This window comes from Paramormyrops kingsleyae, chromosome 3, assembly GCF_048594095.1.
Source record: "Paramormyrops kingsleyae isolate MSU_618 chromosome 3, PKINGS_0.4, whole genome shotgun sequence".
Classification (NCBI taxonomy): Eukaryota; Metazoa; Chordata; class Actinopteri; order Osteoglossiformes; family Mormyridae; genus Paramormyrops; species Paramormyrops kingsleyae.
The window spans coordinates 42,908,239-42,933,201 of NC_132799.1; the positions used below are offsets into that span (position 1 = coordinate 42,908,239).

The 24,963-nt window shown below is 45.0% G+C and overlaps 1 protein-coding gene and 1 long non-coding RNA gene across 4 annotated transcripts; one reads left to right on the top strand and one right to left on the bottom strand.

Annotated features, from left to right (window-relative positions):
• Nucleotides 1–345: 345 nt before the first annotated feature.
• Nucleotides 346–4,300, bottom strand: LOC140588326 (uncharacterized). Of its 2 annotated transcripts, none has more exons than XR_011989692.1 (3): nt 4,081–4,300; nt 3,533–3,664; nt 346–1,833 (listed from the first exon to the last, which is right to left on the bottom strand). XR_011989692.1 is itself a non-coding variant. In XM_072710342.1 (3 exons), the coding sequence occupies exons 1-3, from the start codon at nt 4,207–4,209 to the stop codon at nt 851–853; spliced, it is 1,248 nt and encodes a 415-aa protein (XP_072566443.1). In that variant the 5' UTR covers nt 4,210–4,294; the 3' UTR covers nt 346–850. The 2 variants fall into 2 exon arrangements, 1 of the variants encoding a protein (XP_072566443.1); XM_072710342.1 differs by having other exon boundaries at nt 3,533–3,668; nt 4,081–4,294.
• On the top strand, nt 3,499–6,302 carry LOC140588327 (uncharacterized). Of its 2 annotated transcripts, XR_011989694.1 has the most exons (6): nt 3,499–4,808; nt 4,917–4,979; nt 5,111–5,289; nt 5,484–5,588; nt 5,665–5,730; nt 5,836–6,302. It is a non-coding gene; the product is annotated as an uncharacterized lncRNA (long non-coding RNA). The 2 variants fall into 2 exon arrangements; XR_011989693.1 differs by lacking the exon at nt 5,836–6,302 and having other exon boundaries at nt 5,125–5,289.
• The last annotated feature ends 18,661 nt before the right edge of the window (nt 6,303–24,963 follow it).

The following is a 24,963-nucleotide window of genomic DNA, read 5'->3' on the forward strand; positions in this document are numbered from 1 at the left end:
CTGGTTGGTGGACGCATTTGTGTTGAAACCAAAAAAACATGTACTTTATCGGTTTTACATGTTTTTAAAGTGGAATTCTAAGGCACAATTGGGCCTAAAGGTCTGTATCAGCAGCAGAATGGCCATGCAATTTGGGTTTAACACAGAAAATCCCTGTACTTGCAGCACTCAATGAATTGCCTCTGTTTTATTGCATTGCACTTGAAATATGAAGAAGCTTGTAATTCAATAGCAAGTGTACATAGCGATTTTCAACATGTACATGAGTTTAACTAATCATTATTTTAACTCAGCAAATTTTTTGTCAAAGTTCACGATGTTTTAAATGAACACACAGACAGAAACTGAATGCAAAATAATTCATATTTATTTAACAGAAATACAATATTTATCTTATCTTAACCTATCATATATTACCTTATTTTATACAATCTTAACCTAATCTTACTCTATCCTCTCTTAATCTTATCCATATATTATCTCATGTTATAGTTCTATCTTAACTTTATCCTGTTATGTTACACAATCTTATCTATACTATCTTAATCATATCCTATTTTATCTTATACAATCTTATATTACTCTTTCCAATCTTAATCTTATCCTATGTTGTCACACAATCGTATCTTAATCTATACTGTTTTAATCGTATCTTATGTTACACAATCTTATCTTAATCTATATTATCTTAATCTTATCCATATATTATCTTATGTTATACAGTTTTATCTTAATCTTATCTTAATCTATCCTATCTTAATCTTATTCTATGTTATCTTATCTTATACAGTCTTATCTTACTCTTATCCTATCTTATGCTAACTACTTATGAGATCTCTCGCCTAATTATTTATGCATGCATATAGCTATTTATTTCCGATAGACAGCCCATCTCCGCAGCCATCTCCAGGACCCCGGGGATGACACTCAGCTGGTCCAACTCATCATCAGCAAATATGGCCTCATCTACATGAGTACTATGCCTCCTGGTTGCAGGGGCACCCTCACTGCCGCTGTATGAGTAGCAAGCATTGGAGTTTCTATTCCTCCATTGCTTGCAGATGTCAACTGCGCTCAAGAATTCAATCCATAGCTGTTGACATGATTGATAGGCAAAGCACCTGGCTTCATAAGTCATCTTACAGTAGTTGTCCAAATAGTACTTATGCAACCAATTGAATCGTTCCATCTTTTCAATAACGACAGAAGGGGATATAAATGGGGGTGTCGGACCTGGAACTAGCTGAGGAGAGGGGTCTGTATCCTGCGCCGGAACCTGACACAGAGGGGTGGGATGGACACTGACTGGAACTGAAGACGGGCCTGGAGCTGGGCTCACAGGTGAGGCTACACATGGGGATGGAGGAGGAGAGTCCATAAAAACAGATGGAGAAAGAGGTGGAGAGGAAGCAAAAGAGGATGGGACAGGCGACGGATATAAAAAGGAAGTAGACGACAAGGCTGGTGAGCATGGCTCAGGCTGTGACATTGACGGGGCTTGATGCAGGATGGCAGCAATCTCCTCGTCGTTTTGGGTCAGATCAACGCACGGGATCTTGCTGCCCACTTGGCCTGACTCAAAGGGGTTCCCTAAATTGGTGTTACTGCAGGATAGCAGCTTCCTTAAGTTTTTGGTAAAAGGCCCCTTCCGTCTTTTACATCTCCTTTTTCGTCCTGCCAGGCCTCGCGTCATATGTCTACGGCATCCTGAGCTGGGCTGACACCTGCTGTTTGACACCGGGATGGGAGCACATTCAGTGGCGGCAGACAGGGTGAGGGGGACAGATGCCGGCGGTCCGGTCCGACGACCTCCATTTCTGCTACTGGTTGGTCCTTTGGGATGATAAAGACAGAGGGCAGCACATTTCATTACAGTGAATCCTTATGTTGCTGAACAACAAAACTACATTCCATATACAATTAAAGTAAAAGAAAAAAATCAAACAAGGAATAAAAATTAAAGAATAATGATACAATTGTGCAAAATAAAATGCAAAAGTACAAGATTCGAATATTGGACATTGAGAAAACTACTGCCATCTCATTAGACACAGGAAACAAATGCTTGGGAGATGTAGGTCTTGCATTGGGCAACCTGCGTTTCACTAGAGGAACTTGACCTGTAAAAACACGCCAGTTAGTGCACAGATTCCCTAATGTGCAAAACAGCATTTACTATAGCAAACAAACAACACAGGAAAGGTTCATGTACATCGAATGATGTACATGTTGCTGGTGTCAACAACTGACTATTACATCAAGTTAATAATAGATCTTTCGTTTTCCATAAATTGAATTATTTCTTCATTCTCAAGGTACCTAAAGTAAGATTTCTGTTTTTCTGATTTACAGTATGGGGAGAAATTCACCTGTAATCTTACCATTTTGTGGTGATTTTCGGTGCTGTTTAAACAGCATAGCAGCAGATTTGACTAATTTCATTACATGATATAGTAACCATGTAGATAAGAGCCATGTATATGATATGTTTACTGTTTCATGGTAAATCACCGTTTGGCTACAAGTGAACCTTTGTAAAAATTTTGAAGCCCTTTCAAATAATACTATTAATATTACAATAACTTACTTTATTTGAATGATATACTTCCATAACTGTAAATTACATGAGCAGAGTCACAAATATAAAGTGTCTGAGACTTAATGCATGCTGGCTGACCCAACGCTGTGACCCCAAGCTCAGTTGGTCTGGGCATTAGTGGTGGGCGGATCGATCCAAGTATCGATAATAATGTTGATATTGATCAATACCAGTTTAATGAGATCGATACTTTGGTTTCAACGTCTCTCCTCAGTGCACTGCGGCTGTCTAAGTGCTGCCGTTCTCAATTGCCGCTCCTGGCTGTCACGTGACTCCGCGGCGCCAGGCAAGCTTGTGCGCGCGCACACACACACAGTATAATATTTATAATAAAGAATTGTAATAGTGGGGCGCTGAGCTATGCTCGCAATAATTAAACAGCAAAGATATTTCGGGGTTTAGTCACCAGATGGCGTTTATTACAACCGTACTACTACAACCCACACACTCCCACTGCTCACCTTGCTCGTCGCCCCGTTTATTCCTCATACACACGGTGGGCGCACGCACATACAGTACACACACACACACTACGTAAAACAATAAAGATTAACCACTATATATGATATAACACACAGCACATTTATAATCACACAAGCGATTACTGAGAACTATTTACAAGCTGACATCAGTCCAACATGCCGCGCTGCCCGCCAGTACCTCCGCGCTGCAGTATTTATTTACTCATAAACTTTCCCCAAATTCTGTCCTGGGTTTTAACTAATTAATTTAAAAACATACAAAAACACTTAAAGGTGTAATGAAAATTAATTCAGCTTTAACAATTTGGTGATGCATCCACCTTAATTATTAAAAAGTACTGATATCGGTATCGTATCGGCGACACTTGCCCTATATATTACTTGGTGTCGGATCGATACCAAATCTTGTAATATCGCACACCACTACTGGGCATAATTTTGCCATCCTTACCATGGCTAATGGAACCAGGTGACTTTTCCGCAGCAATCCGGACACTGAGTGCTCCGTTTGGCAGGAGCCAGTCGATCTTCTTGAGGCACACGGTCATCTTGGACACAGACATCTTCATTTCTTGTCCTCTCGCTGGCTGGGAAACAGCAGAACTGAGCCACTTTGAATGTTCAAATCAAAACTAGAAATGCTATTAGACTTGTTATGATGCGGTTGCTCAGTTACGGTGGCCGATTACGAAGTTCTCAAAAGCTTTACTTGAATGACAACAAGCACTATCTACACCAGGGTTAGTCAAATCCCTGTAATTAACTGTAATAATCGCTGTAATTATTCTTAAGCCCTTTGACAAAATAAACGTAAGAATTATGAACAAAAATGGCAGCGCGCATAGACGCATTGGCACTGAGTTCTCCAATGTTCCAATTAGGGTGATGTGTTACTGGTTACTTTGCTTCCAGTACCAGTATTTTATTTGATTTTTTCCTGCTTTATTTTCGGTGTATATATATATATTGTATTGTATAATGTATTTTACCTGTACTTACAGGTTTATCCTTAACATGGCGTCTACAGACTTCCTCCAAAGACATCTCATTGTATTTGCAAAGTGACAAGAAATGCATCTTTATTTTTATCTTGTCTTGTTTTGTCTTGTCTGAGAGAGGAAGCGGCATAAGGGCGCACTGCTAATGTTAGCATTAGCAAACCTAGCTGACTAGCAGTGTTGGTCATAACGAGTTACTTTAATTCCACTACTTTTGAGAGGGTCCGCGCTGCAGCCTGCGGGAAGGGGCGGAGTGAGATGTCACGCAATTAACATATAAGGATACAAGACGTAAAGATGGCGGATGACACGGTGCGCATTTGTTGTTTATACTGTCGTGTCATGGTAATTAAGACAAGGGGGGTATTCTCCGTACGTCGCTTAAATCATCCAAGATCAGAAACTTCATCTTGGATCAATTAATGCCGGTGACTATCATCCGGTTAATTCGGCTCCTGAAACGCACTTCAGGAGTAGATTATCTCAGCTGGATCCAATCATCTGGAAAAGCCTATATATATCGAGTCTAGAAAACATGATCGGCAAGTCTCTCATTGGCTCCTTCAACATGGCGAAAGAAAGGGCACAATTCTTCTCCCTAAGCGAGCAGGACCTTATACTGGAGGGATATGAGGAGTTCAAAAACTTAATTAGCGCCAAAGGAAACACCGCAAAAGCGGCACAAACCAGAAAAGACGGCTGGCAAAAAGTTGCCGACAAATTAAATGCGTGAGTAGTTTGCAATTATTGTATTACTGGCAATTATCATATTCCTTGAATGCAGCGTTACTGGTCCAATGTCTCACGTGAATCATCATTTAATCGTTATAATTCCAGATCTAACATAAGCAACAAGGAGGGAACAAGTTAAAGTGAAGTACAAAAATAAACTTCAAACTGGTAAATATGACATCTCATAAAGTGTGTATGTATGCATAATGATATACACACACTCTAATAATTAGATGTGTATATCCATCTATGTATATTAACGTGTTTAAAAAAAAAAAAAAAAAAAATTCCTGTCAAAGCGAACAAATAGAAGGCGGACAAAATAAAACTGGTGGAGGTCCACCCGGTCTAGACCTAACCCCCGCTGAAGAGCTGGCTCTCCAGCAGAATGCCCATCGCCCTGTGTCTCAGGGCATTGAAGGGGGAAACTCCTCGTCGGAGCCAGTGGCAGGATGCAGCAGCGGTCACTTCATTTCAGGTACAGGATGACCATTGCATATATTTGTGGTCTGCGGGTGCCATAGGTACAGTCACAGAGGACCTGTGGTACAATTTCCATATGTGTTTTTTTTTTTTTTTTCTTTCCCCCTGGGTGGTTATTTTCTATTAACAATATATATATTAATTTTCAACGTTTCAATATGATATATCTTTTTTTCTTTGCTGGGTCAGTTGCAGGGAATGTCATAACCCTTGAACCTGTGTCTGACCAACGAGACATTGACCCATGTGATGTAGTTGATGAAGACAGTGTCTGACCATTCATCAGGGGAAGAGGTAAATGTTTCGAATAATGTTTGAACAAACTGCACTCTGAGCAATCAGTTCTAATGATGATATAACTTCTGTACAGGAGCCCAGTGCCAGCACACATGTCCCTTCTGGAACATGACTCACATCAAGAAGAGGAGATGGTGAGGTCAGTTGAGTACTTTGTAAAGTGGAAAGAAGAATCAAAATGCTATACTGCATGTACAGTGCAGAGAGAATCCTAAGGCATTTGTCCTTGGATTTTCATCTGCAGAAAAACGTACGTGTTTTGTACAAGAGATGCCTTCAACAGAAAATCACATACAGGAAACTGAAAATGAGGAAAATCCAGCAGGACATAAAATTTAATGAACTCAGGAAGACCAAAATTAAGTTGCAGATAGAAATACTTAGAAAACAAATGGTAACAAATCCGCCTCTCTCTGTCAGTCATATATTATGCGCATACAACTTATGAATACTTGGTTCTGTACTCCTTACAGGCTGAAAAGTGACTTCACAATAAAGGTAACATTTGTTGTTGAAATGACTGTGTTGTCATTCCTGGAAATATCGGGCCACAAATCGGTCTCTGGCTGCTGTGCCGCTGGGTTGGTCAAGGTGCACTGGCTCAAGGTCATCATCAGGCTGCACCCCCACCTCAGGGGCCCTCTCTTTTCTGATGGTGACTATGTTGTGTAAGATGGAGCATGCAACAATTATGTCACATGCTCTGTCAGGTGCAACCCTCAGCTTTTTCAGACATTGAAATCTCTCCTTCAGGTGGCCGAAGGTCATTTCAATTCGTGCCCTTGTCCTACACAGAGCTGCATTATATCGGGTTTGTCAGGGTTGGGGTTAGGGAATGGGGTCATTAACTGTCTACAGGCATATCCCCTATCCCCAACCAGGATGCCATCATGATGACCTGTGGAATAGGTAACAGTTGTGATTACAATGCACGCGTCACCATGATTCAGAAATATGTATGAGTATTACCTTGTTCAAGTGTCCGACGCAGGTGTGACTCCCTAAATATTTCGGAGTCGTGAACAGACCCTGGCCATTTAGCCTCCACATTTGAAATAAGGTATGATGCATCACAGGTCACCTGAGAATTCACTGTGTAAAACAACTTTCCTGTATGTCAGCCTGCTTATTGGCAGTATATTATAGGTTACAATACCTGTACGTTAATACTGTGGAAGCCTTTTCTATTCACATAGTCTGGTTCGTTTGGACCTGATGGGGTCTTGATTCTGATCTGGGTGCAATCCAGTGCCCCAATCACATTTGGAAATCCTGGATGATGAGAATATTAGTCCGATTATGAAATTTGCTATAGGACTGTAGTTTGTTTGCCTATATATTACCTCCAATGGCATAAAACGCCTCTTTAATTATGCCGTTATATTAGTGCCACATTCCTGAGCGTGCAGAAGGACATGCGCGAGCAATGTTTTTGCTCTACGCGCGCTCAACTCGGCCACCGTGCTCTCGCTCACAGTGTGTCTCTCGCTCTCACACATCTCGGCTACGTGCTCGCTCAACTCTTTTTATACGCTCGCTCAAGTTGGGTTTCACTCCACCGAAGATCACAATATTGTACCTGTTCAAGATGGGGGGAAACAATTTCGCTAATGTTGTTCTGTGATAAGAATGAGAACTCATTTTTTCAGCTAACACACTTGTAATTTACATAATATAAAAATCTCTTTTTTAAGGGGATGCTAAATATTATTCCTATATACACTCACCTAAGGGATTATTAGGAACACCATACTAATACGGTGTTTGACCCCCTTTCGCCTTCAGAACTGCCTTAATTCTACGTGGCATTGATTCAACAAGGTGCTGAAAGCATTCTTTAGAAATGTTGGCCCATATTGATAGGATAGCATCTTGCAGTTGATGGAGATTTGTGGGATGCACATCCAGGGCACGAAGCTACCGTTCCACCACATCCCAAAGATGCTCTATTGGGTTGAGATCTGCTGACTGTGGGGGCCATTTTAGTACAGTGAACTCATTGTCATGTTCAAGAAACCAATTTGAAATGATTCGAGCTTTGTGACATTATCCTGCTGGAAGTAGCCATCAGAGGATGGGTACATGGTGGTCATAAAGGGATGGATATGGTCAGAAACAATGCTCAGGTAGGCCGTGGCATTTAAACGATGCCCAGTTGGCACTAAGGGGCCTAAAGTGTGCCAAGAAAACATCCCCCACACCATTACACCACCACCACCAGCCTGCACAGTGGTAACAAGGCATGATGGATCCATGTTCTCATTCTGTTTACGCCAAATTCTGACTCTACCATTTGAATGTCTCAACAGAAATCGAGACTCATCAGACCAGGCAACATTTTTCCAGTCTTCAACTGTCCAATTTTGTTGAGCTCGTGCAAATTGTAGCCTCTTTTTCCTATTTGTAGTGGAGATGAGTGGTACCCGGTGGGGTCTTCTGCTGTTGTAGCTCATCCGCCTCAAGGTTGTGCGTGTTGTGGCTTCACAAATGCTTTGCTGCATACCTCGGTTGTAACGAGTGGTTATTTCAGTCAAAGTTGCTCTTCTATCAGCTTGAATCAGTCGGCCCATTCTCCTCTGACCTCTACCATCAACAAGGCATTTTCACCCACAGGACTGCCGCATACTGGATGTTTTTCCCTTTGCACACCATTCTTTCTAAACCCTAGAAATGGTTGTGCGTGAAAATCCCAGTAACTGAGCAGATTGTGAAATACTCAGACCGGCCCGTCTGGCACCAACAACCATGCCACGCTCAAAATTGCTTAAATCACCTTTCTTTCCCATTCTGACATTCAGTTTGGAGTTCAGGAGATTGTCTTGACCAGGACCACACCCCTAAATGCATTGAAGCAACTGCCATGTGATTGGTTGATTAGATAATTGCATTAATGAGAAATTGAACAGGTGTTCCTAATAATCCTTTAGGTGAGTGTATATGGATAAGATTAAGATAGGATAGAGTAAGATAAGGTTAAGATTGTATAAAATAAGATAATATATGATAGGTTAAGATAAGATAAATATTGTATTTCTGTTAAATAAATATGAATTATTTTGCATTCAGTTTCTGTCTGTGTGTTCATTTAAAACATCGTGAACTTTGACAAAAAATTTGCTGAGTTAAAATAATGATTAGTTAAACTCATGTACATGTTGAAAATCGCTATGTACACTTGCTATTGAATTACAAGCTTCTTCATATTTCAAGTGCAATGCAATAAAACAGAGGCAATTCATTGAGTGCTGCAAGTACAGGGATTTTCTGTGTTAAACCCAAATTGCATGGCCATTCTGCTGCTGATACAGACCTTTAGGCCTAATTGTGCCTTAGAATTCCACTTTAAAAACATGTAAAACCGATAAAGTACATGTTTTTTTGGTTTCAACACAAATGCATCCACCAACCAGAGGGGCCTGATAGTGGCATTGAGAGTCTGCAGATGTATATTATGGCAGCAGTTCATAGCCAGCCCCTGGAGATGAAATTCTCGTCACGTCCCCTCGTCCACGACCAAAAGTGCACGCAGAGAAGTGAAGTATGCATTGGCCATAAGTGTCACGTAAGATGCCTGAATTGCCAACCCTATTATCTTGAAGATAAACAATGTTTATGATAAATGCAACAGTAGACTAAGCTAATTTCCCTGATCTCTAAGTTTACAAGCAATCATTTGAAGAGACAGTAAATAATTTCTGTGTGAGAAAGAGCAGTGCTTCTCCCAGCTTAATCAACTAAAACACATAAAACATATTCTCCTTCATTTACCCCCTTACATTACAATCTATCCATTGCAATTTAGCTTTTTAGCACAACTACAACCCTTCCATTTCAGCTTAGTTGATTTTTAGCACAGTTAACTTCTCCAACAGTAATTAAGTCTGCATATATGACAAACCCCAATATGCCACTGCCTTGGCATGCCTGTGAAGTTAACTAGAATGTCACTAGCAGGCTAGCAAGATAATCCACAGGTTCTAGAGCACAGCACTGCTGTTTGCTAATTGCTTTATTTTTCTCTCCTATAATGACATTCATTGAGCAATATTTGATAACATATGTTCCTACATACTTTGCCATGGCAATTTTCACCGGGCACCAAAGCAGCTTCTTTCCTTGGTTTACTGGTCATAGGAAAATAATGTTCACAATGAGCAAGCTGGGCCCAACAGGGTGTCACGTGATTTACTGGTATCTAGCCAAAGACAGTGAGGGGCTACATTTAAAAGTCTGTAAGCCTGGTAATCAAAGTTCTTAAAATGACAGAAAACAAACAAACAAATACATAAAATTACTCATTTTGTCAATTATTTTAAATGCGCATAAAATACAATCTCTCAAAGTCTTTGAAATACTGCCCATCTGTTCACAAAAGCGGCTTCATTCTCTGATGGTGCTTTTATTGTGATGTGTGTGCGTGCATACAATAGCACTGACAGCATTAGGAGAGGCAGAGGTTTTTGCAAATTGCACTGTAGTATTGGCCTATACATCCACACTAGGGAAACTTAATATACTGTCTTGACAGTCAGTTAAAACCAGCCACAACTTGAGGAATAATAGACCTCAGAATGGGCTGGGATATCCCTGACCTGTCAGCCAGTTCCTGTTGGTATGTTCCAGGGCCATTTCACTTGTAGACATCATGAACTGTCATTCTGAAGTGAGTTTTCACTGGATCAAACGTTTAACCCCTTGAACTCCTGCCTGGAAACCATCACCTATTGACAACCAATGTGTCAGCAGTGGTTACATAGATCTTCAAGTTTACTGTACTGTTACGTTACTACATGGCAGTGTCATGTACCGTGTAAAGACCGTGGCACGTAACAGCGCTTTGACGGGACAGTGGCATGCGCTCTATGACAGTGGCACGCTAAAGCCCCTAGTGGTACATGACAGTCATTGCAACGTGGTTTACTCTACGTGACAGTGGGTAATCTATTGGCCCATTACGATGGTACAGAACTCGTCTCCCCTGGCGGTACATGACAGTCATTGCCACCTGGGTTGCCATACATGACAATGGATAGTCTGTGGATATTGTGCCGCTCCGTTATCGCTAAAGGCCCTGTACAAATTTGGTCACTGATTTATCAAAAGTATAATCTAAATTAAAAGCAATTATACATAAAGTTTTTTTGGTATTATATATTCCTTGCCAATTGAAAAATTTTATCCCGTTTATCATTTGGTATTGTCTATTTCAAAATAGCGATTAAACATCTGTTACTTAAGTCATAGCGATTAATAAAGTGTCTGGCTAGGATGGTTTCTCACATATTTTCTCCATTCTATGTCGCACCTCCCCAGAGTTATCCCCTGATAACTATAAGTCGTGGTGACGGCGACTGCAACAACTTTGATTGGTCCGCCTGGTTTTGGCAGTGAAACTGCAGAGCGACAGACGTGACAATGCAGACGATACAACTGCAGGCACATTCTGCAATGTGTATGTGCGCTCTATTATGCCAATAACTTAAGAAATCCTTATGTCAATAAAAGAGAAATTGGCTTGCCAGAATCACTGTACCTATTATATCAGCAATTCATTGCCCCTCAAGGTCAGAAATCATCACATACTGTATTGACAACCAATGTGTATGTGCGCTCTCTTCCCAGCTGGATTTGAAGGTGAAAATCCCTTTAGTTCCTGCCTGAAATGTGTCAAAAAATGTCTCCAAATTTGAATATGCTGTTAGAAGTAAATGTGAAAACAACATTTGTCCAGTCTGTTTAAAGGGAAATGACTTTCCGAAATCATACATCAACAAAATTAACACTGATATGATCAATTTCAGGCAGGATCGCGGGAAATTAAAGGCTTTGGGCCACTAAAAGTTCACCTCAGTATGATTTCGGAAAGTAATTTCCCTTTAAACAGACTGGACAAATGCTGTTTTCACATTTACTTCTTTTTTTTTTTAATATTCCCTCCACCACCCCCCGTCTGCGGAGGACTACTTTATTTGTATTTACTTATTTATTTATTTATTTATTTTTATTTACTTCCTCGAGAGGGAGGGGGGGGAAACAAAGGAGAAGAAGGTGGATAGAAAGAGGGAGAGAGAGGAGAGAAAGAAAAAAATAAAACAGATAATCTGCTTCCATGTCTGCTGAAGAGAGAAAAACAACATACAACATCTGTACTAATCACAACGAACATTAAACGTTAAATGTTGTTGAACAGCACACACAACCAGCATTACAACACATGCCCAGAAGCAACAGCCGATCAAGACAGTGTGTGTCCGTGAGCACGTGTCCGTGAGCACTTCTGTGCACAACTGTGTGTGTCAGCGTGCTGGTGTTCATAAGGTTTCTCCATGTAAATGTCTAGTAGTGTGTGTGGGGAGCCTTAGCCCCGCCCACCCAGGACATGAAGTCGACACGGAGGAGACCCGGGCCCCAGACATCCAGAGGCCCCCCAGGGCACGGGAATCCCAGGAGGACCACCGCAGGGACAATTGCAGCCCCCACCCAGAAAAGGGCAGAGGAGCACTCCGGAGGGGGGCCATCCGGCAGCCACATCACAGGAGCCCCAGGGGGCCGTGGCGGCGAGCACGCAGGCTCCGCCGACAGCCGGCCACACCAGGGCAGACCGGACCCCGGGCCCAGAGGTCCAAGGGCCCCCCAGCCCCCAGCAGGGGCCCGACATAGCCGGAACGGCCAGGCCCCGCCAGGCAACCGCCGAGTGTGAGCCAGCACACACCAGAGCATCCAACCCCGAACATCGAGAACCACCAACGCATCGGCAGCCGGGGGCCTCATCCACCGGCAGGGAGTGTGGCGGGGGGGAATAGAGCCTGAGATGTTATTCCAGGTGGAGTCTAAGACTCATCCTGACACATGCGTGTAGACAAACAGGCGCACACATACACAAGCATACGTTCCCGCCCTCATGCCCACATAAACAAATATTCACCCAACATGGAGACACACAGAAATGAACGCCGTACACACACTCACACTCCCCATATATACTCTATACTCCGAGATCCAGGCACCACCACCCCCAGAGGGGCAATCCGCCACCAGACCTCGGAGATGGATCCCTTTTTTCCTCTGGCGTGGGGACAAGAAGACCACCCCGGACCCCGCAGCAGCCGAGAAGCCCACCAGCCCAGACCCCGACCGGACGGCCAGCTCTTCTCAGCCCCCGGCTCCAGATGGCGAACAGAGAACGGAGGTGTGAAAAGACCCTCATATGTGGTGTTGGTGCGTGTTGTTCTAAAGTGCTTTAAAACAGGGGAAGGGCATGGTGCTAACCACCCTCTGCCAATCAACAGCTGGTGTCAGCTCGGCCCCTCCCCAGATCCCTCAATGTCTATGTGCAACTTAAAATTGAGAAGTGGGCACTGGCACCAGAGATAAGGCTGAGTAAACAGACTGCCCTCCGGATGCCATTTTGTGTGCCCACCCCCAAGGCCCTAAATGTATGTGTCATGAGAGAGTAAGTAATGAGAGTGTCTAAGTTGTGACGTGTGACTGAGACACAGGTGGTCACGGGGGGACAGAGGAGGAATACCTCCCTTGCATCCCAGCGACGCACCTGCACCTCAAAACCCTATAAGTGTGTGTTGGTGTGATGCAGCGGGAGGAGGGAAGCATTTAGGGATGGGGAGGAAAGGATCGGGGGGGGGGGGGGCAAAGTACCCCCCCTCTGCAGCCAGCTCAACCGCTGACCACCATAAGCACCCCCGTTCCCCGAAATCCACGCAATCCAGTCCGGGGCCCAGAGCAGCAGCATCACCGGGCAGCACAGAGCCCGGGGCAGCCAACCAGACCCCACCACAGAGGAAAAACTACACCCACCACACCGTTCAGTCAACTCTCAGACTACATAAGACAATAGACAGCCAGGTTGGGTCCATTCTCCTCCTCTATTGGATTCCACCCCCAATCCCCCCCCCCCCCCTTGCAGAGGGGATAACAACCTGGGCCGGGCCCCAGTGCACGCGTCAACCCACACCCACCAGGACCCAAGCCCCCCCGCCCTAGCCGGAACCCCAGCCCGGAGGCAGGGCGCCCCCAGAGCCCCAAGCCCGCCCCAGACTCACCCAAGAGCAGCACAGCCACCAGGCCGGTAACCTACATCCGCCAGCACAGGCTACTCCAGCAGCACTGCATGCAGCCGCCAGAAAGACACCACCCAAGAGCCACCAGAGCCCCATCCAGGCCAGGACCGCAGTCCCAGCGCCGATACCCCCCAGAAACCCACCCTCAGATGCCCCAAGCCCATATGCCCCCCCCCACACACACACACCAACAACAAAGACCGAAGCGGGACAAACCTGCGACCCTCATCCCCCACTAGGTGATGGAGCTGATCAAAGGAGCCCAGAGAGATTGGTCTAATGTGGCGGCAGAAGCTGTATCAAGAGAGAGGTTACCTGGCAGTTTGGGTGGAGCTTAAAGCTCCCCATCTATGACGTCATAAGCGGGAGGTGGGCGTATCCTTTGTCCTGATTGGTCGCGGGGGTTTTGGCCAAATGGTATCATAAATGCTTATGCCACGTGTTGCCGATAGGGGGACACATGGTTTGGGGCTGTTAATGGTTGCCGTTAAACTTTAATAGAATAGAAATACATTACATGTATTTTATTAATGTGTTATTTTTAATTACGTTTTAATTGTTGGAGTACGCCGTCTCCACCGGGTCCATGGATGAGAAGAGATTCACCGCTGACACAGGGAGAAGTTGCAAATCACCGGTTTATTCTCTTGACTGATTATAATCAGGGAGCGACCATCTGACATACATTCAGCATGTACAGCAGGAGGCTCTGCCATATGTATCAGCTGTATCCCTTTTAAAGCCCTTTGGGCATCTCCCCCCCTCTCTCGGTACCTTCCGTCTACGTGACAACCACATGTTTGACATTTACTCTAGTTAGTCGGTTAGTACTTGTCCTTGTGGAAGTCTTCAGATACGTAAGACGTTTTCTGTCGCTCCCTCTATCGGTCCCGATTAGGTAACCTTGCCCTGCCGGCACCAGTCAGTTCTCGTTTCAGTTAACTGCATTTTTTCATAATGAACCCCCCCCCTTCATCATGCCCTGCTTTAAGCTATATTCTCCTTTTCCTCTATTCATTGTATGTTCTTTATAATTCTATTGAATCCCACAATTCCCCCTTTTGATCTCCGCAAGGAGATCACCCTGATTATGCTGATTATTAATATTTTGCCTTATTTATGAAATTTCGCATTCCCCCTTTTGATCTCCACTAGGAGATCACCCTATTGGCGGGGGAGGTGTAGATCAAAGCTGTCCAGATGACCATTGCCCATCTCCGGCCCGACAGGCAGGAGAGGCATCATCTGCGCATAGGTGTCATCCCGCTTCTCTCTCACGGTAGTGATGAGACAAACTGACAGTGCGCGCAGGCAGGGAATACAACAACACCCGCAAGTAACTAAAATTGCAGCAAAAGTAGCAATGGATAATAAAAGCGAGCCCATTAAGCCTTTCCACTGTCCGAACACCGAGGTCAGCCAAGCATCCCAGATGTTATTGATCCCAGAGTGTGCATGCATCGTTTTGGAGAGGGTCCGGAGACCCTCGAGTGCCCTGGTCACTGAGCCGTCTGGTGCTGTGTTATTGGGAATGCAAGTACAGCATACTTCCCCAAACATAGCGCACACTCCCCCCTTTAGGACTCCAAAGAGTTCCACACACAATCCTGTCCATCCAGCCTAGGAAGGAGGGCAAAAACCCTAAGCTTCAGGGAAATTCCACTCCCAGCCCGCCACAGGCTCGGCCCCCCTTCGGAGTCCGTGGCTGGCATGGCTCACAAACCACTAATCATTAACACTTTAAGCATTTTAAGCATCGCACATAACACACTTGTTTCCCCCAACATTCCCCTTTTTATCTTGATCTTCATCCTGGTCCTAGTGTTGTCTGGCAGTGGATGAGGTGCTTTTGTTCTTTCTGGTCGTTGGAGCAGGGGTGGACTACCCTGCTCTGGTTGCTCAGGTCAGGGGATTATTCTGCCCCTTCTGTTGAGACCTGAGTTGCGTCTAGTTCGGCCGAACTGACGCTCTGGGTTCCTTCCCTCAGGGCCTCCTGGATCTCTGCTGTGGTTCTCCCTGGGTCCTCCGCAGCCGCGCACTGGCTCCTGTGAAACCACGTGTCACCTTTACCTTTCAGACGAACCGCGTGTGACGTCCTCTCAGTGACCTGGAAGGGGCCCGTCCACCTGGGCTCTGACCACTTCCGTTTGATGACTTTCAGGAGTACCCACTCCGCCATGTGTGGTTTGGCCGGCTGGTTCTCTGGTCTCGCCTCCTGGATCTGTTTAGAAAAATCTGCAACGAGAACTTGCAAACAATCATAATATGCCCTAGGATTTTGCTCCCCCTTCTCGTCGGGGGTCCAGGTTAACCCTTTCTGGGGTCCTGGGAACTGCCTGCCTGTCTGGAGCTCAAAGGGGGTGAACCCGGTCCTCCTGTTCATGGAACACCTCACTGACATCCTTGCCAGTGGTAAAGCATCAAACCAATTCATTTTGGTCTGCGTGCAGATTTTTGCCCATTTTTGTTTTATTGTTTGGTTCATTCGCTCCACGTTTCCCTGGGACTGCGGATGATACACAGTTCCGAATGCATGTCTCAATCCCAACGCTTTCTACACCATCCGGAGGTCCTCGTTCTTAAAGTGGGACCCATTGTCTGACCGAATCCTGTTGGTAAACCCGTGTCGTGGTATATACTGTTTGATCAGAAACTTTATTACGGATACCCCATCCTCCTTCTTTGTGGGCCATGCTTCTGGCCACCCTGAGAATGCGTCCACACACATCAACACATATCTGAACCCTCTCACTGGAATCACCATGTCTGTATAATCTATAATGATTTCTTCCCCTGACCTGGTGCACATTGGAAACTGTCCTTTCTCAGGCTTGACTGTGGGTCGCGAGTTATACAAGGTACAGGTAGCGCAACTCCGTACATATCCCCACATCATCTCTTTCATAAATGGATGCCACCAGCTTGTCAGATTCTCTAACATTTGTCTCACCCCTGCATGACCCGCCCCGTGGGCTTCTGCCAAGATTGTCTGGCGAAGGCCTGGGGGAAGGGCTGGCTTCCCTTCCTTACTCTGCCACAGCCCCTCCTTCTGCTAGTTTCAGGGCCTCGATAACCGCTATCACCTTGACTCTCTGGGCTGACTGGGCTCCTTCCAGTCTTTCTGCCTTCAAGGTCACATAGTCCTGACCTTGTCTGGCCACCACTGCATACCCTGCCTGCAAACCTTCTGTGTCTATGTCATCTCTTGCTGTCTTGCTTTCCCCTCTTCCTGCTGCTTGAAAATAACTTTGCATATTTGAGTAGGACACCCCATGTACAACTTCAACTCATAAACCTTGTTTTTTTTTTCTTTTCATAGCACTCCCCCCTTGCGCAATGGACAAGACCATGCGCATGCATTATTAAGGTGTCAACCACACGACAAAGGCACAACCAAAAATCCATCACGATTGTGAAACAGACCATCAGAGTCCTTAGCATCCCCTTTGTTTCCACACAGAGGCCTCATAAGCAGTGCCGTATCTACCATTGAGGACACCGAGGTCATGTCCTCGGTATTTTTTCCCGAAATTTCAAATTAGTCAAAGCTGAAATCCAGCAGTGATGATCAATGCCAAACACAGAACCTGGTCCGTGTCCGAATCCAAATGTCGTCTGTATTTTCTCCCAATTAAATTCACATTCTCCGTCTAATCTCAAGTGAAATCTCCGCCTCTATCTGTCTTTGCAGGCAGCGGCACTTGACGTCACGTTACGCTACAGATTCAGAGAGTTGGGAAAGCCGGCAGACTGATTGTATGTTTTTTCACGTAAGCTAATACATCATAGTGTGGTCTTGAGCGAAATGCAGACATGAAGAAGAACTTGCATCAAACTAAATTAAGTTTTAAAAAGCCAACAACAGAAGGGCAGGGAAAGAGTAGGAGAGAAGGTGAGCCTGTGTGTGTCAGTGGCAGACTGTTCAGTGCTGTCAAGCGCTAAGTGTAGCAGATACTGAACTAGCGGCTCAGCAGCTACAGCGGGATCTTAATTTAATTAGTGACTGGGCTGACACCTGGCAGATGAAATTTAACATAGACAAATGTAAGGTACTCCATGTAGGGAGCAGAAATATAAAGTCCAGGTATTTTATGGGACCTACTGAAATAAAGGTAGCTGATTATGAGAAAGACCTTGGTGTGTATGTTGATGCTTCCATGTCTCATTCTCGCCAGTGCGGGGAAGCAATAAAAAAGGCCAATAGGATGTTGGGGTATATCTCCAGGTGTGTGGAGTTTAAGTCAAGGGAGGTAATGCTAAGATTATACAATTCCTTGGTGAGACCTCACCTAGAATATTGTGTACAGGTTTGGTCACCATATCTTAAAAAGGACATAGCGGCCTTAGAAAAGGTGCAGCGTAGGGCCACAAGAATGATTCCTGGTCTTAGAGGAATGTCATACGAGGAAAGGTTATTTGAGCTAAATCTGTTCAGCCTCAAGCAAAGGAGACTGAGGGGGGACATGATCCAGGTCTATAAGATTCTAACAGGTTTGGATGCTGTTCAACCGAATAGTTACTTCAGCATTAGTTCAAATACAAGAACTCGTGGCCATAGGTGGAAATTAGCGGGAGAACATTTCAAACTGGATTTAAGGAAGCACTTCTTTACACAGCGTGTAGTCAGAGTATGGAATAGTCTTCCTGATAACGTAGTGCAAGCTGAATCCTTGGGTTCCTTTAAATCAGAGCTAGATAAGATTTTAACAACTCTGACCTATTAGTTAAGTTCTCCCCAAGCGAGCTCGATGGGCCGAATGGCCTCCTCTTGTTTGTATAGTTCTTATGTTCTTATAGTTTTAAAAGAGATGAGGGATATTATTTGCCGACCTTTAACTTTAATATTCCAGAAATCGTTATCTGCGGGTGTGGTACCTTCTGATTGGAAGCATGCCAACATAACGCCCATTTTCAAAAAAGGGGATAGAAGTAATTTGTCAAACTATAGGCCAATCAGTCTAACTTGTATAACTGGTAAAATTATGGAGGCTATAATCAAAGAGAAAATGGTAGATTACCTGGACTCAAATAACATTTTGAGGGATAGCCAGCATGGATTTAGGAGAGGTAGATCCTGTTTAACAAATCTGTTGGAGTTTTTTGAGGAAGCTACTCAGGAAGTTGATGATAAGAAGGCCTATGATGTCATCTACTTAGATTTCCAAAAGGCTTTTGATGTTGTCCCCCACAAGAGGCTCTTATTTAAACTCAAAGCAACAGGTATTTTAGGAACTGTAGCGACCTGGATTGATAACTGGTTAACGGATAAGAACATAAGAACATAAGAAATTTACAAACGAGAGGAGGCCATTCGGCCCATCAAGCTCGTTTAGGGAGAACTTAACTAATAACTCAGAGTTGTTAAAATCTTATCTAGCTCTGATTTAAAGGAACCCAGGGTTTTAGCTTCCACTACACTAGCAGGAAGACTATTCCATACTCTAACTACACGCTGTGTAAAGAAGTGCTTCCTCAAATTTGTTTTAAAATGTTCTCCCGCTAATTTCCATTTATGGCCACGAGTTCTAGTATTTAGACTAATATTGAAATAGTCATTTGGCTGAACAGCATCCAGACCCGTTAGAATCTATAGAAGTATAGAAGTAATCCAGCAAACTATAGGCCAATCAGTTTAACTAGCATTACTGGAAAAATAATGGAAGCTATAATTCAAGTGAAAATGGTAGATTACCTAGATGCAAATAACATTATAAAGGATAGCCAACATGGATTTAGGAGAGGTAGATCCTGCTTAACGAATCTACTTGAGTTCTTTGAGGAAGCTACAAGTGAAATTGATCACAAAAAGGCCTATGATGTGATTTACTTAGATTTCCAGAAGGCCTTTGATGTTGTCCCCCACAAACGGCTCTTGCTAAAGCTTAAAGCTGCAGGGATTTTAGGAACTGTGGCAGTTTGGATCAAAAACTGGCTAACTGACAGGAAGCAGCGAGTAGTTATTAGAGGCACAATGTCACAGTGGGCCTCCGTTCATAGTGGGGTACCGCAGGGTTCAATTTTAGGACCACTATTGTTCCTAATTTACATTAATGATATTGACACAAATACATACAGTAAATTGGTTAAATTTGCAGACGACACCAAGGTGGGCGGTGTAGCAGATACTGATCTAGCAGCAGAGAGGCTTCAAAGGGATCTGGATTTAATTAGCGAATGGGCTGATACTTGGCAGATGAAATTTAACACAGATAAATGTAAGGTAATCCATGCAGGGAGCAGAAATATAAAGTACAGATATTTTATGGGTTCCACTGAAATAAAGGTAGCTGATTACGAGAAAGATCTAGGTATGTATGTTGATGCTTCCATGTCCCACTCTCGCCAGTGTGGGGAAGCAATAAAAAAGGCCAATAGAATGTTGGGTTATATCTCTAGGTGTGTGGAGTTTAAGTCAAGGGAGGTGATGTTACACTTATATAATTCCTTGGTAAGACCCCACCTAGAATACTGTGTGCAGGTTTGGTCACCATACCTCAAGAAGGACATTGCTGCTTTAGAAAAGGTGCAACGAAGAGCTACGAGAATGATTCCTGGTCTTAGAGGAATGTCTTATGAGGAGAGGTTAGCGGAACTGAATCTGTTTAGCCTTGAGCAAAGGAGACTAAGGGGGGATATGATTCAGGTCTATAAGATTCTAACGGGTCTGGATGCTGTTCAGCCAAATTACTATTTCAATATTAGTCTAAATACCAGAACTCGTGGCCATAAGTGGAAATTAGCGGGAGAACATTTTAAAACAAATTTGAGGAAGCACTTCTTTACACAGCGTGTAGTTAGAGTATGGAATAGTCTTCCTGCTAGTGTAGTGGAAGCTAAAACCATGGGTTCCTTTAAATCAGAGCTAGATAAGATTTTAACAACTCTGAGCTATTAGTTAAGTTCTCCCCAAATGAGCTTGATGGGCCGAATGGCCTCCTCTCGTTTGTAAATTTCTTATGTTCTTATGTTCATATGTGGGCAGTGTGGTGGCACAGCGGTTTCTGCTGCCGCCTCACAGTGAGAAGGTCCTGGGTTTGATCCCCGGGTTGAATGCCCGTTGAGGCTTTCTTTGTGGATCTTGCATGCTCTCCCCGTGTTCATGTGGGTTAGGGCTAGTTAAGTCTTTGTTCCAAAAGGTCCAGTTGAATTCTGTACATTTTTTGGAAGCTGTGCAGTTGTTACCTAAGGTTATTAAGGTTATTTGTCCCAAGTTGGAGACTAATTTGCTTACTGTATTTTTTCCATTTCAATAGGTAATGTGCTGAAATAATGAAAAAGCAAAATAAACTATCTTGCCACCTGATCTTTTTGTCTTTTTATGTGGTACGTATAGATAACTGGTCCTTCCAAAACCAGACAAGGCTTGTTTAGTTATAGCTTAAAAATCTTCAAATTACAGGTTAAATTAAATGTTTTACAGGATATTTAAAATTGACAGTTTTCCATTTTTTTTCACAAAAATATTTAGTGATTTAACAACTTATTTTTACAGATAATCATTCAACCTTGAAAAATGTTATTAAACTTACTTAATGTGATAGAAAACTTACAAAACCTGTTGAAGTATGGCATAAATTTGTATTCCTATCAGTTAAAGTTACTGTATTTTAACAGATTTTAACCATCTTATCTGAAAATATTTTTCACCGTTAACAGGTTTTGTCTGGCAGACTTTTGACTTATTTTACAGATGTTTTTTACAGTGTGATAACACAGAGAGTTACCTAGAATAAAAGTCTGGACCTCTCAGTTTGGTGAGTAAAGAAAATCTCTTTTATTCCAGCAATTCCAACAAACGCTCCCGTCACACTCTGGCGCTCGGTACCAAGTACCCCGAGCACACAGAGCAACCAGTTGATAAAGCATAACTCCCAATTCCCTATAAGGACTTCTAAGTCCTGATTGGTCACAAAACACCAACAAATGGAGCTCAAACGTAGAGCAGTGTTCAAAACAATCTCTTCTTGCCGAAAGCCTAAGACATAACAGACCCAATATGCCTCCCCTCCCGGGCCTACCAATGTCCAATTTTTCTTCTACACTCCCCCCTTTTGAACACGCGAGATCCGCGCTGTTCACAAATAATCAGAGTCCACGGTGTAGTAGTCCTCTGGACGAAAGCGCAACGGGCAGAAGTGGGCCGGTGGCGGTTGGATGGAACACGAGTCACCAGCGGTGTTGGTGTTGCTGGTGACATTGATGACGACCGGGGGCTGAGGTCCATAGAGCCAGGCAGGAATGGGAGGATCATCCACTTATGGAAAAGAGGGAGCCTGCAGGAACATAAGAGATTTTGCCTGGGAAGACAGAACTAGCAATATGATTAGTAGCAACACTACAAGCAAAAGCAATATACTAAAAACTAATGGTTTAATCACCCCGGATAAACCAGTGAGGAGAACCAATTGTCCCAGCTGTACTCAAACAGGCCATGCTCTTCATGTATCTCAGACAGCTGTTTGTGCACTGCGTCCTCTAGATCCTGCACAGCCTGAGAGGAATCAGGGATGTACGTGCAACATTCTTTCCCCACTATAGCACAAACACCACCTTTCTCAGCTAATAGGAGATCCAATGCCTCACGATTTTGCAGAGCTACCTGCTTCGCTGTGGATAATTCACCTTTAACGGCCTTCACAGTGTCAAGTGTCTGACTGGTCACTTTTTCAACTGCAGTCTGCAGGGCAGCCACCTCTGTCTGAAGGTCTGCTACACCAAGGGATGGAATAAACCCCAAACCATTGCTCAGTTCGACTAAGAGACCGTCTGCTCCGTGAATAGGCACGCAGTCAGCAGAGCAGCCATGACGGACAAAGAGCCGGAGCAAGTTTGATTTAGGACTGCCATATCATGATTGGTGTACGGAATCCCGTAGATTCCACACAATTGTGACCCTCTCGGGGGCCAGTCTTGAAGGAACCACCAGGGTCGGACACGCGTCTGCAGTGGACCCGATGGACCCAGGCGTCGATTCCCTCCACTTTCACTGCGTGAGGGGTAACCATCAGGACCTGGTGTGGTCCCCTCCATCTCGGCGTGGTCCATCTCTTCCCTCTCAAGTCACGAACTAACACCCAGTTCCCTGGTTCGAGCGGTGTCACAGCTTGTAACGGCTTACCGTCCGCATTCCTCCAATTGGCACGAACCTGGTCCCAGGCTGCACCTATCGCTCACTGCAGACCTGTGAGATAAGTCAGAAAATCCCCATCCACGGTTTCCAGTGTAACATATCGTGAGGGAGACAAAACACGCATCGGCCTTCCTGCATCGACCCAGGGCAGGCCTGTCGTCTCTGAAATTTTGGCCAATTTCCGTTTCAGCGTTTGATTTGCCCTCTCCACCATCCCTCTAACCTGAGTTCGCCACAACATGTTTTGGGACTGTGGGGGAAAACCCCATGATGACACGGGGAGAATATGCATACTGCACACATGGAACCCTGGCAGAAACTCAAACCCAGGTCCCAGAGATGTGAGGCGACAGTGCTAAGCACTGCAGCACCGTGCTACCCGCCTCTGGGAACATACTGAGGTTAATTGGAGTTACCAAGTTGACCATAGGTGTGAATGGTGCACACATGTACGCACGTACACAGGCAGGCACTCATGCACACAGGCACGCACGTACGCAGGCATACAGGCATGCATGCACACAGAGACACACAGGCATCACCGGCGATCACTCGCAATCGAGTATGATGGTCCACCTGGAGGGTCCTTATTGTGGATCTTCAGATGGCTGAAGAGGCCAATTCTCGAACCACAAACCTTATCCCAACAGGTGGACGCCTGTGCGTGGCTTCTTTTAATGTGGGGAGACTGGGGCATAAACAGCCACCACACGGTCCTTGACAGAGACAAACCTATTATCAACGGCATGGACTCCAAAACAGCTGAAGGTCCATCTCTGCTGCAGCCTTCTTCCACCTTCACAGCCGTTGTTGTGATCCACCTGCATGCCTGGACACAATCCTCCGCCTGCTCCGCTGTTGAGGTCTTTCTTGAGTCGCGCTTTGTCTGGCACCTCCCCCTCAACCTTACCGCCAAGGGTGACCCTACCAGGAGCGTGGCTCCAGACGGTATCGCTCTCGGGATCTTTGGCACACGCAAGCCTCCCCACCACGACAAGGTGGCGACTCTCCGGAGAAGACACACACAGACACACACAGGCACGCACGCAGACACATACTGGCACGCACAATTGCACACAGGCAGGCACGCACACACACAGGTACGGACACATACATGTACACAGGCACGCAGACACAGGCCCACACACACGCACAGGCACACATGCACGCAGACAGGGACGCACGCAAGCACACAGGCATGCACAGTTACAGTTGCAACCACACACACACACAGGCACGCATGCAGACACATACTTACACGCATGCAGACACATACAGGCAGGCACGCACGCACAATTGCACGCAGGCAGGCACGCACACACACACAGGCCCACGCACGCTCACAGGTACGCATACAGGCAGGCACGCACACAAGCACACAGGCATGCACAGTTACACTTGCACACACACACACACACACACAGGCATGCATACAGGCACACACACACATGCACGAAGGCATGGACGCACACACAGGCACGCACGCAGACACACACAGGTACGGACACATGCATGTACACAGGCATGCACAGAAGAACACAGGCATGCGCACACACAGAGGCCCACACACACGCACTGGCACGCACGCCCATAGGTACGCATACATACAGGCACACACACACACAGGCACGCACGCAGACACACACAGGCACGCGCGCAGACACACACAGGCACGCACGCACGCACAATTGCACGCAGGCAGGCACGCACACACACTGGCACACAGACAGGTACAGACACACGCATGTACATAGGCATGCACAAGAACACAGGCAAGCGCACACACACAGGCCCACACACACTCACCCAACAATAGATATGACAAGCTTCAGTGAAGGTTCCCATGTCACACACACAGGTTCAGGCTGCCTTGAATTTCATCTAGCAGTCTGAGTACACAAATGCAAATGTGCCAGGGTTCACAGGTAATTGGCATGTTTGCACAACAAAAGGAGGAGGAGAATGGGGCTGAAGGTCTGCGCAGACTTAGGAGGAGCTGTAGGGAGTTCTAGGGGATTTATGCAAATTTGCGCAGGATAGTAGTTCTAGTGCAGGGATTCATAACCCCGGTTGTAAAAGGAGCAAAAATGTGAGCTGCAGCACTTCCCTTCTAATGGTGATGATCCACTTCTCTGTGCCTTCAAACTGGCTCATTTCCACCCCT

What these genes read in the sequence shown, in the direction of transcription:
- LOC140588326 (XM_072710342.1), bottom strand. Translation starts at nt 4,209, where the DNA reads ATGCCGCTTCCTCTCTCAGACAAGACAAAACAAGACAAGATAAAAATA. An exon ending in GCCATGTTAAGGATAAACCT is followed by an intron (nt 3,669 to 4,080) that starts GTAAGTACAGGT and finishes GCTGTTTCCCAG; the next exon opens with CCAGCGAGAGGACAAGAAAT. An exon ending in ACCTGGTTCCATTAGCCATG is followed by an intron (nt 1,834 to 3,532) that starts GTAAGGATGGCA and finishes ATCATCCCAAAG; the next exon opens with GACCAACCAGTAGCAGAAAT.